General features: G+C 45.2%; 1 protein-coding gene across 7 annotated transcripts in view; it reads left to right on the top strand.

Annotated features, from left to right (window-relative positions):
- Positions 1-12017, top strand: part of SMARCA4 (SWI/SNF related, matrix associated, actin dependent regulator of chromatin, subfamily a, member 4) — a 92037-nt gene that overhangs the window by 35535 nt on the left and 44485 nt on the right. For all 7 annotated transcript variants that reach the window (XM_040240667.1, XM_040240673.1, XM_040240672.1 and 4 more), the window contains exons 14-16: positions 6714-6835; positions 8182-8332; positions 9714-9877. In XM_040240667.1, the coding sequence (XP_040096601.1) occupies positions 6714-6835; positions 8182-8332; positions 9714-9877 (437 nt within the window). The remainder of the gene's footprint in view (positions 1-6713; positions 6836-8181; positions 8333-9713; positions 9878-12017) is intronic.

Raw genomic sequence — 12017 nt, 5'->3', positions numbered from 1 at the left:
AGTATTTAAAATTCCTTTTAAAATTCTAATGATTTTTAGACTAATAATGTTCACTGTAATTTTTTTAAACAATTTTTTGGAGATATAATTTGCATACTGTAAAATGCATCCATAATAAGATTACTCTTCAGTGATTTTAGTCAAGTTACAGAATTGCATAGTCATCACACTATACCAACTTTAACATGTTTTCATCACCCCAAAAAGCTTCATCTCCCTGATTTACAGTTTTCTTGCTGCTTCCTCCAGCCCCAGGAAATCACTGGTCTGCTGTGCTCTATAGATTTGCCTTTTCCAGAGTTTCACATAAATGGAATTATACAACATGTGGTATTTTTTGTGTGGCTTCTTCTACGTGGCATGTTTTTAAGTTTCACCTATGTTGTCTCTATGTCAAAAGTTTGTTCTACATTGCTAATTATTAGATAATAATAATAATTATTATTATTATTAGAGAAATGCAAACCAAAACTACAGTAAGATACCACCTCACACTGGTCAGAATGGCTATCATTAAAAAGTCTACAAATAACAAATGCTGGAGAAAGTATGAAGAAAATATTTGCAGTATCGGTAGAATACTGCAGTACTGGTGGAAATGTAAGGTGGTGCAGTCACTATGGAGAACATTATGGAGGTTCTTCAGAAAACTAAAAATAGAGTTGCCATGTGATCAGAAATCCTGCTCCTAGGCATATATTCAGATAAAACTAAAATTCAAAAAGATATAAGCCCCTCTGTGTTTATAGCAGCATTACTTACAATAGCCAAGATATGGAAACAGCCTGAATGCCCATCGAGAGGTGAATGGTTCAAGAAGATGTTGAAGATACATATACACAGTGAGGTATTAGTCGTAAAGAAGAAAGAAATAATGCCATTTGCAGCAACATGGATGGACCTAGAGATTGTCATACTAGGCAGAGTAAGTCAGAGAATGACAGATACTACATGATACCATTGATAGGTTAAATCCAAAATGTGATGTGAATGAACTTATGCACACAGTAGAAACAGACATAGAAAACAGACTTGTGGCTGCCGGGGGGCGAGGGAGGAGGAAGGACTGGAGGATGGGACAGCAGATACAAGCTGTTGTTTATAGAATGGGTAAACAGCAGGGTCCCACACACAGAGAACTGTATTTAATACCCTGTAATAAAGCGTAATGGAAAAGAAAAAGGAAGATACTCTCTGCTTTGAGGGTGTAGATTTAACCCCTATATGCATATTTCCAAACTTAACAGACTCAACTAAGTAATTTATACCTCAATTTAAAAAAAAATTAAAAAGAAATAATGTGGAGAAGCCATTAATAAAAGTTAAGATCTTAAAAAATTTTTTTTATTCCTGAGTCGTGTTCCTTTGTATGGATATACCACATTTTGTTTATCAGTTCACCAAATTGTGGGCATTTGTGTGTTTTCCATTTTCATTTCTCTTGAGTGAATACTTAGGAATGGCATTGCTGGGTCATATGGTAAGTTTATGTTTAGCTTTTTAAGCATTTAGCAAACCATTGCCTGTAGTGATTGTACCTTTTCACAGGTCCCCAGTTTCTCCATGTCCTTATCAACACTTGGTATTATCTGTTCTTTACATTATAGGCATCCTAGTGGGTATGTAATGATATCTCTGGTTTTACTTTGCGTTTTCCTAGTAAGTAGTGATGTTGAACATCTTTTCAAATGTTTATGCACCATTCAGATATCTTCTTTGGTGAAAATCTGTTGAAATCTTTTGCCGATTTTTAATTGGGTTGTTTGTCATTTCATCATCGAGTTGTAGGAATTCTTTATGTTCTTGATACCTGTCCTTAATCAGATATATAACTTGCAAATATCTTCTCCCAGTCCGTTTGCCTTTTTTCCTCTCAGTGTTATCTTGAAATGTGAAAATGTTTCATTTTGATGGAATCTTTTTATTGATTTTTTTCTTTTATGAATTGTACATTTGGTGGTATACTGAGAACTGTTTGAAGTCATGACAGTTTTTCTCTTATGTTTTCTTTTGGAAGTTTTATATTTAAGCTCTTACATTTAGGGTCATAGTTGAGTTGATTTCTGTGTGATCTGAAGGTCTAAGGGTTTCTTTGTATATGGATATCCACCTTACCCAGCACCATTTGATGAATAGGCTGTTTTTCCCTATTGAATAGCCTTGGCAGTTTTGTGGGAAATTAGTTAGAATAAGGATTTGTTTCTGACTCAGTGTTTTTCTGTTGATCTGATTATGTTTATCTTTGTGTCACTGCCACACTATCTTGATTATTGTAGCTTATAATAAGTTTTAAAATCAGGTAGTGTTAGTCCTTCAACTTTTTTGCTGTATTGACTATTCCAGAGCCTTCGCATCCCCGTGTACACATTAGGATCAGCTCATCAATTACTACAGAAAGGCTTGCTGGGATTTTTTGGGGGGATTGTGTTGAGTCTAGATCAGTTTTGGGAGAATCACATTTAATAATACTTAGTCTTCCAATCCATGAACATGAACCGTTTCTCCATTTATTTTGATAATCTTTAATTTCTCCTAGTATTGTTTTGTAGTTTTCAGAGTACAGTTTTTGTTTTTTTGTTGTTTAATTTATTCTTAATTATTTTATCCCTTTTACACTACTATAAATAGAATTGTTTTCTTAATTTTATTTTTGATTATTTTGTAGCTCTTCTGTGGAAATAACATGGAAGAAACTTTTTTTATGTTGATCTTATGTTCTGGGAACTTGCTAAACTCATATTGATAATTCCAGCAAGGTTTTTTTGTTTGTTTGATTCCTTAGGATTTTCACAAACAAGATCGTGTCATTCATAAATAACCATGACTTCTTCCTTTCCCGTCCGTGTGCCTTAGTTTTTAATCTCTTTTTCTTGCCTTGTTGCACTGGCTAGATCCTCCAGTAAAATGTTGAATAGATGCATCCAGAGCAGATATCATTGGCTTGTTTTTGATGTTAAGTTTGAGGCAGTTATTCTATCACTGTTTAGTGTTAGCTATAAATTTTTCATGGATGTCTTTTAACAAGTTGAGTAAATCATGTTCACATCACACTCTCTTCCTTTTTTGCTTATCTTATAGTGAATGTTTGTTGTTTAGTCGCTAAGTCATGTCTGACTCTTTTGCTACCCCATAAACGGTAGCCTGCCAGGCTCCTCTGTCCATGGGATTTCCCAGGCAAAAATGCTGGAGTGGGTTGCTGTTTCCTTCTCCAGGGGATCTTCCCAACCCAGGGATGGAACCTGGGTCTCCTGCATTATAGGCGGGTCCTTTGCCGCTGAGCCCCCAGGGAAACTCGGTGAATGTTTAGTGGAAGGTTGTATTAGCCACTCTGGGTTCTGACTTCCACCCTTGTGGGTTCCTTTTTGGTGTTTTTATTTGTTTAGTAAATTATCTAGGCTGAATCTGTGGAATATTTCCCTGGGGAATGTGCTGTCTGTGGTGTCTGCTCGGTTTATTGTTTGCTTTGTTTTCTTCTCATTTTCATTTTTAATCCTGGCCCTCTAGGAATGGGTTGTATTTCTTCATAACTTAGCAGTCACCTCCAACACCTTGAGCCAGTAAAGACTGTGTCTCCTGCCAGTAGATCTGTGTATGCAGAAGAGCGTTTCCCGGGTCTGGGTCATTTTCAAGCCTACCCTGGCTTTTACTTTCCGCTGGGCCCTGTTTCATTTGCTCTGCGCATGTGCAGAGCCCTCAGCCAGCAATCTGCTCTCCCTACCTGTGGCTGACGTCCTCACCTCCACTGACTGCTGCCGGCCCGAGCATCCGTTCAGTTCAGTTCAGTTCAGTCGCTCAGTCGTGTCCGACTCTGCGACCCCATGAATTGCAGCACGACAGGCCTCCCTGTCCATCACCATCTCCCGGAGTTCACTCAGACTCACGTCCATCGAGTCCGTGATGCCATCCAGCCATCTCATCCTCTGTCGTCCCCTTCTCCTCCTGCCCCCAACCCCTCCCAGCATCAGAGTCTTTTCCAGTGAGTCAACTCTTCGCATGAGGTGGCCAGAGTACTGGAGCTTCAGCTTTAGCATCATTCCTTACAAAGAAATCCCAGGGTTGATCTCCTTTAGAATGGACTGGTTGGATCTCCTTGGAGTCCAAGGACTCTCAAGAGTCTTCTCTAATACCACAGTTCAAAAGCATCAATTCTTCGGCACTCAGCCTTCTTCACAGTCCAACTCTCACATCCATACATGACTGCAGGAAAAGCCATAGCCTTGACTAGATGGACCTTAGTTGGCAAAGTAATGTCTCTGCTTTTGAATATGCTATCTAGGTTGGTCATAACTTTTCTTCCAAGGAGTAAGCGTCTTTTAATTTCATGGCTGCAGTCACCATCTGCAGTGATTTTGGAGCCCCCCAGAAATAAAGTCTGACACTGTTTCTACTGTTTCCCCATCTATTTCCCATGAAGTGATGGGACCAGATGCCATTATCTTCGTTTTCTGAATGTTGAGCTTTAAGCCAACTTTTTCACTCTCCTCTTTCACTTTCATCAAGAGGCTTTTTAGTTCCTCTTCACTTTCTGCCGTAAGGGTGGTGTCATCTGCATATCTGAGGTTATTGATATTTCTCCCGGCAATCTTGAGTCCAGCTTGTGTTTCTTCCAGCCCAGCGTTTCTCATGATGTACTCTGCATAGAAGTTAAATAAGCAGGGTGACAATATACAGCCTTGACGGACTCCTTTTCCTATTTGGAACCAGTCTGTTGTTTCATGTCCACTTCTAACTGTTGCTTCCTGACCTTCATACAGATTTCTCAAGAGGCAGGTTAGGTGGTCTGGTATTCCCATCTCTTTCAGAATTTTCCACAGTTTATTGTGATCCACCCAGTCAAAGGCTTTGGCATAGTCAATAAAGCAGAAATAGTTTTTCTGGAACTATCTTGCTTTTTCCATGATCCAGTGGGTGTTGGCAATTTGATCTCTGGTTCCTCCGCCTTTTCTAAAACCAGCTTGAACATCAGGGAGTTCACGGTTCACGTATTGCTGAAGCCTGGCTTGGAGAATTTTGAGCATTATTTTACTAGCGTGTGAGATGAGTGCAATTGTGTGGTAGTTTGACCATTCTTTGGCATTGCCTTTCTTTGGAATTGGAATGAAAATTGGCCCGAGTATCACCCACTGCTATAAAACACCTGAATCCCCCATCAGCCTCAGTTGCCAGGCCTCAGGGCCCGCCCACCCTGACAGCTTACACATCAGGATGGGAGAGCGGAAAACACCCACAAGTAAGATCTCTACAAACTCTCACCCTCTATTTACTCAAAGCTCGGCAGTTTTTTTAAGCATTAGTGCCTCTCAGACTCCAGTTCTCTGGAATGGTTCCTGGTGCTACTTTTGTCCAGCTGTCATGTCACTTTTTAAGGTAAAATTTGCTGATCCCCTTTAATTGGAATTAGCCAGGCTTCCCATTCCTATTTAATTCCTGACATGGTAATATCAGCTTGGAAAGTCTTACAGTTATGATATTTTGGGGCCAAAATGTTTATGCTATCATCACGTGTTCATTATTCCCAGTAATCTATAAAATTATTTTGTTTTCTCCAAGGGAAATTTCACTGGAGTTTGATTGGAATAATTGAACAGGTTAATTAACAGATATTTTCCTTTTTTTTTTTTTAGTTTAATAGCAGTTCCATTGTACACACACATTTGTGTGATTTAAACAGGAATACAAGGATAGTTTAATGTTAAGGAATGCATTTGTGTGTATTTTATCAATATGTCATACAGAATCCCCTTTATTATCTGCTACGTTAACGTTGAAATATCCTTTTAATGAAACAATACTTAAATAGTAAGTCCCCTACATACAAATGTGTTCCATTTCGAGAGTGCGTTCGTAAGTCCAACAGTTCGCATAGGTAGCCAACTAACACAGTTTATATAGTACCGTACGGTAACAGGTTTATAATACTTTTCACACAAAGAGTACGTAAAACAAGCATGAACTATAAAGAAAACATTTTTACTGTTATGGTATGGTACCTTGAAAAGTATAATAGTACAGATCAATAACTGACACTCAGGAGTGGGCATCTAGTGAACAGGCAAGAAGAGTTACTGCCTGGAGGAGGGAAGGGTGGGAGATGGCAGAGCTGGAGGATCTTCAGCAATAAGAGACGGAGGGCAGGCTGTCTTGTCACTCACAGCTGATGTTGATGGAATGCATGTTCACATCTTGAAAGTTCTCAACTTGAAGGTTCATATGTAGGGGACTTACTGTACTCAAATTTATAGAAAACATCTTAGTAAACTATGGTGCCTGTTACCACGAGTCTTATTTGACATGTTTTAGACATTTGGGCCGTGTCAGTAAAACCAAAAGTAAATCAAGACCAGCAAATATTGAAGATTGCTTATGAATGTTTAATACCTAGAAAATCCAAGAGAGTTGAAAAGCTGTTTCAGTAGCATACATTATGTAAGAAGGGCTGGGTGCAAATAGAATCTACTAGCAGCAACTGAAGTACAGAAATACCCTGAGATATCCTTAAAAACAAGTGTCTGGACTCTGCTGCGAAAACTAAAAATCATGTACTGAGCAGCTAAAAGAGGATGCACGTGAAAAGCATGACATGTTTTGAGATGGGCAGGAAGAGGACGTGTGGGTGGTAAAACTTTCCATCCCTAGTTTCTGGGCTCCTCCCTCAGGCACCCCGGGCCCGTCCCTGTGGTGACCTGGGGAGACACGGACCTGTCTCTTGGCAGGAGGAGGAGGAGGAGCAGCCGCAGCCCACGCAACCCCCCACCCTGCCCGTGGAGGAGAAGAAGAAGATTCCAGATCCCGACAGCGATGATGTCTCCGAGGTGGATGCCCGGCACATCATTGAGTAAGGCTCTCCCCGCCCACTCCGACTCTGCCAGCTCCCTGCGTGGGAGCACCAGCAGAAGCCATCAGAATCCCAGCTCCTCCTTGAATAGCCTGTCCAGCTGGCAGCCATTGCTGGACCACATAGGTCAGATGGACTTAACTTCAGATGTCTCTGATTTTCATAGGGTACATTGACAGTCCATCCGTTCACGTGGTTCATCTTGTGTGTAGGAGATGGTGGGGCTTACCACGCTTGTGCTCCAGCTTAGCTCTCCCCCTCTCCTCCCTGGGAGAAATTGGTTCTTCAGCATGTGTCTCCCACACATACCCTGTGCTTTCTTTTTTCTTTTCATTTCTGGGACACTCTCCTGCCCCTTGCTCCCATGTCTGTGTACACACAGTGTCTCACTCTCTTCCACATCTGGCTGCGTGGTGTCCCTGCCATGGCCTTGTACTGTGGCCTTTGTCTGGCAGTGGTCATTTAGGTTATTTTTCATCCTTTGCCCTTGAAAGCAGTTAAAATTATTATACCAATTTCCTGGTGGCTTACAGTACAGAGTTAGCAGATACTCTTAGAGGATTGAGAGTGATATGTATTATATAAACTTCAGGCATGAAGGGGAACCACTAGAAAAAAATACAGTCTTTTTAATCTATTAGAAAAACCCTCTAAGCCAAGAGTCTGCAGCCTCCAGGCCGCAGATGGGTACCTCTGTCAAATCAGTGGCAGCATTATATTAGCAATAAAGTGCTCAATAATATGTAAACTACTTGAATCGTGGTGAAACCACCCCACCCTGCACTCCCTGGCCTGTGGAAAAACTATCTTCCATGAAACCAGTCCCTGGTGCCAAAAAGTTTGGAAATCACTGCTCTAAGCTAAGAAAACCCAGCTTAACTGGGCAAGATGGGTAGGGTGATACAAGGACAGAAACAGCATAAAGCAGTATGATGGAAATTGGGTCACCTGTATCTGTCACATTAATAAAATGTGAGTAATTTAATGTCATTTTTTAAAAGAATTCCAGATTGGATCACAAAACCTCCAGTGTATACATGATTCAGGTTTGCAAGGCTGTCAAGTATACATTTTCCCTTGAACTCTCAGTAGAGAGGGTGGACCATGCAACCAGCCTCCAGCAGAAAGTAACACTCCTTCCCAGGCGCCCCCTCGGCACCCAGAAGTCCAGTATTGGTCCCCTAGGCTAGCGTCTGCCGGCTTCCCCATCCTCAGACTGTGTGGCTGCTCTCGGGCGCATTTCCCGGTTCAGGCCGTAAAAGCTGCTCCGCAGAGGCTTGTGTCAGAAGCGTGTTGTCCCAAGTAAGAGTGTTTGTCTTCACATGGCCCTTCCACTTTCGTCCCAGGAACGCCAAGCAAGACGTGGACGATGAGTACGGCGTGTCCCAGGCCCTTGCTCGTGGTCTGCAGTCCTACTATGCTGTGGCCCACGCCGTCACCGAGAGGGTGGACAAGCAGTCGGCGCTTATGGTCAATGGCGTGCTCAAGCAGTACCAGGTAGGCTGGATGGGGCTGAGTCCACACGGCAGTCCCGACAAAGGGGTTGAAATGAAATGGTGCAGTCAGTCAGTTTCTCCTGTGTGCTTGACTCGTGCCTGGCAGAACAGGAGCACTGACAGGCTTTTAGCGTCTGAATTCCCCCAACAGCTTTGCAGTAGGCACTGTGATCCTCCAGGTTTCATGGGGAGTTTGAGGGATAAGTGAGGAGCAGATAGATAAAGCAATTTCTCAAAATCAGATGGTTCAGAGGGAGCTCAGCTCAGTGCTCTGTGATAACCTAGAGGGTGGGATGGGGCGGGGGGAGGAGATTCAAGAGGGAGGGAATATGTGTATACTTGTGACTGATTCATATTGTACAGCAAAACCCAACACAAAATAGTAAGGCAGGTATCCTCCAATAAAGAAAAAAAAGTCACACGGTTTGGGAATGGCTGAGCCAGAATGGGACCCGGGTGTGGGGCCATGGGGGCTCTGTGCAATGTGAGGCAGCGAGGAGGGAGAGCCTAGCAGCTCTAGACTTAATCCTTTCTTCTCAGAAATGCAGGCCTGTGAGGGTCATGTAATCATGACTCTAAAGCTCTGTGTCAGGGCCTGGCCTGGAGCAGCCATGGAAGGGAACTGCTCGTCATCGAAATTTCTTTTTCTGTGACTGTGGCCTGTTACCCCCAGCTCATCTCAGCTCCCAGGAGAGAGCTGGCATACCTCCAGCCAAAGAACACATTCCTTGTCTGCTGCTTGGTGTGCTGGTAACCCCTGAACCCCACCTTTCCTTACAAGCACTCTCAGCAGCTCTGCTGACATCAGGTTCCAAAGGTAAATCCTGTGACCAGTGGAAGTTTCCAGAGAGGCCTGTGTAATCACAGAAATCAGAACATGGCCACGACTTACTTAATCTGTTAGGAAACTTTCTAGATTTTCCTTGAGGAAGTCTTCTAACTGCCTTTGGCAGAAAGCTTTGCAAGCTTTGGAAACCTTTCACTTCATCTGGAAATGCTGTCGAGGCAGTTAGTCATGTGGTGCACTCGTTACCCTGACGCCCCAAGGCTCCCCTGAATCCAGAGTCACACATTAAGGGCAGGCTGGTCCCAGTGGGCTGTGTGGCTTGGTATCTGGCAGTGACAGAGATTTAACAGTTTAAACATGTGCCTGGAAAGGATGTTTCATACCTGTCTCTCATGAGCACAGCAGCCCTGTGATTCCAGAGAGAGGAGTGTGAGACGGGGCTGAGTGGGATAGAAGAGAGTGCACCCAGAGCACGATGCCGAGTGAGCATGGCGGCGGGTGGTCCCTGGCTGGGCTGGAGCTCGGGAGTCTCCGAAGCGCAGGGAGCCCTCCCACGCCCAACCTGGGCCTCAGCTCTGGCCGCTTGTCCTTGCAGATCAAAGGCTTGGAGTGGCTGGTGTCCCTGTATAACAACAACCTGAACGGCATCCTGGCTGACGAGATGGGCCTGGGCAAGACCATCCAGACCATCGCGCTCATCACGTACCTCATGGAGCATAAGCGCATCAACGGGCCCTTCCTCATCATAGTGCCCCTCTCGTGAGTGCCGCCCGAGCTCAGACGCCCGTGTGTTAGTTTGTCTGGGCCACCCTTGTGAAGGACCACAGCCTGAGTGGCCTCACCGCAGGCCCTACTTCCCTGGAAGCCCGAGTCTGGGTCTAGGGTGTCTGCAGGCCTGGTTTCTCCTGAGGCCTCTCTCCTGACCTTGCAGACGGTGTCTTCTCCCTGTGTCTTTACTTCGCCTTCCCTCTGTGTGTCTGCATCCTCATTTCCTGTTCTTATAAGGAAGTCATATAGTCTTGGATTAGGGCTCACCCTGAGGACCTCATTTTTATTCATTACCTTTTTTGTTGTTTTCTGATATTTATTTACTTGCCTGAGTCAGGTCTTAGTTACGGCGTGCAGGATCTTTGTTGCAGCGTGCGGGCTGTTTGTTGTGGTTCACAGCCCCAGTAGTTGGGGCACACAGGCTTCTCTCTAGTGCTCCCAGGCGCTAGAGCACAGGCTTGATAGTTGTGGCGCACAGGTCTAGCTGTTTCACGGGATTCTCCTGGATCAAGGATCGAACCCATGTCTCCTGCGTTGGCCGACGGACTCCTTGCCACTGACCCACCAGGGAAGCCCTGCATCGGGTTGTAGTTGTGGCTGGCTCAGTAGTTGGGGTGCACAGGCTTAGTTGCCCTACAGCATATGGGATCTTAGTTCCCCGACCAGGGATCAAACCCACATTCCCTGCCTCAAAAGGTGGATTCTTAACCACTGGATCACAGGGACGTCCCTTCATTACTTCTTTAAAGACCCTATTTCCAAACACAGTTGGGCTCTGGGTATGAAGATGTCTGCATATGAATTCTAGGGGGACACACCCAGCGCACAGCTGCCTGCTTCTGGGTTCAAGGCACAGGGTAGAGGAAGGGCAGGTTCTGGGGTGCCTGCCCATCTGACCCCTGTCGGGGCGACTCACAGGCTGTCCTTGGTGTCCTCTTCAAGTCCCTCAGCCAGCAGATTCCACTCCAGGTTGTCACGGGAGTCAGATAACCCCCCACTAAAAGCATGGAGTTCTGGTGTTTGTGCAGGTGCTCTTTCCGCTTCCTGCTAGGGCTCTGAGCTCTGCCGGTTGCATCCCAGCCCAGTCCGGGCACCACGGATGCTCAGCTGCGGTGTCTGGTACCTGAATGGCATCCTGTGGAAGCGCTCACTTGCAGTCTCTTGGTGGTACCAGCCTCTTCCTCCCCACAGACACCCTTCTGGGGCCGAGATTCCTTAGCCACTCCGGGGCTGCCCCTTCCTAGCTCTGAGTATGACACACGATGGTTCTTCTGCCTGCAGGGTTTTTCCAGAAGTCCTGGGGCTGGCTGTCCTTGACCTGGTTCCAGTCACATGTTAGGCGGCAGTCCAGCTGCGGGCCCAGGGGATGGTCTGCTCTGATGGGGCCAGAAGGGGAAGCCCTTGCCTTCGTCCTAGTGTGCAGTAGGGGCCACGTCAGCTGTCAAGGCGGGTGATGGGAAACCATGTCCTCATCCCCCAGCCCATGGGAACATACTTTCCTGCCTGGAAGACGGCTAGGCCTCCAGATGCCATGCACCCATGGCCGGATGGCCTCAGGGGCCTCCACAGTTTATTGGGGGAAGTTGATTTCCCCCTTTGCTTTCTCTTGCTCATGGTGGTGTAAATCTGGCTGCCTTGATGGGGACAGATCTTCATAGAGAGGGGCTTGCTTCTAGAATCGGCAGGAGGTCCTGGGCCTGCAGCTGGCCTTGCCACATCCTCCCTTGGGTCAGCCCAGCTTCTTGTCAGTGCCCGTGGCCCTCACCTGTGTACTGTCCACAGCCCTCCAAGGGCCCCTGTCCCCTCCCTTCTGTTTAGGTGTCCAGCGTGCTATGCTACAGACTGGGTTTGTTTTTTCTTGGCTGCACCTTGCTGTTTTCAGGATCATAGATGAGAAAGGGGATAGTCATAGAGCTTCTCAATACCCTCAGCAATGAGAGCATGGAGCCCTAACCACTGGACTGCCAGGGAGGTCTGATGGTTTGTCTCTTTTTTAACATATGTTTCTTTAAACTTTATTTTGTATAGGAGTATAGCCGATTAGCAATGTTGTGACGGTTTCAGGTAGACAGCAAAGGCGCTGAGCACACGACAAGCTGTTCAGCATCACTAATAGCTAGAGAAATGCACG

The sequence above is a fragment of the Oryx dammah genome, unplaced genomic scaffold, assembly GCF_014754425.2.
Source record: "Oryx dammah isolate SB20612 unplaced genomic scaffold, SCBI_Odam_1.1 HiC_scaffold_5, whole genome shotgun sequence".
Lineage (NCBI taxonomy): Eukaryota > Metazoa > Chordata > Mammalia > Artiodactyla > Bovidae > Oryx > Oryx dammah.
Note: the sequence above shows the minus strand (reverse complement) of the source record. Positions and strands in the feature narration are given on the sequence as shown.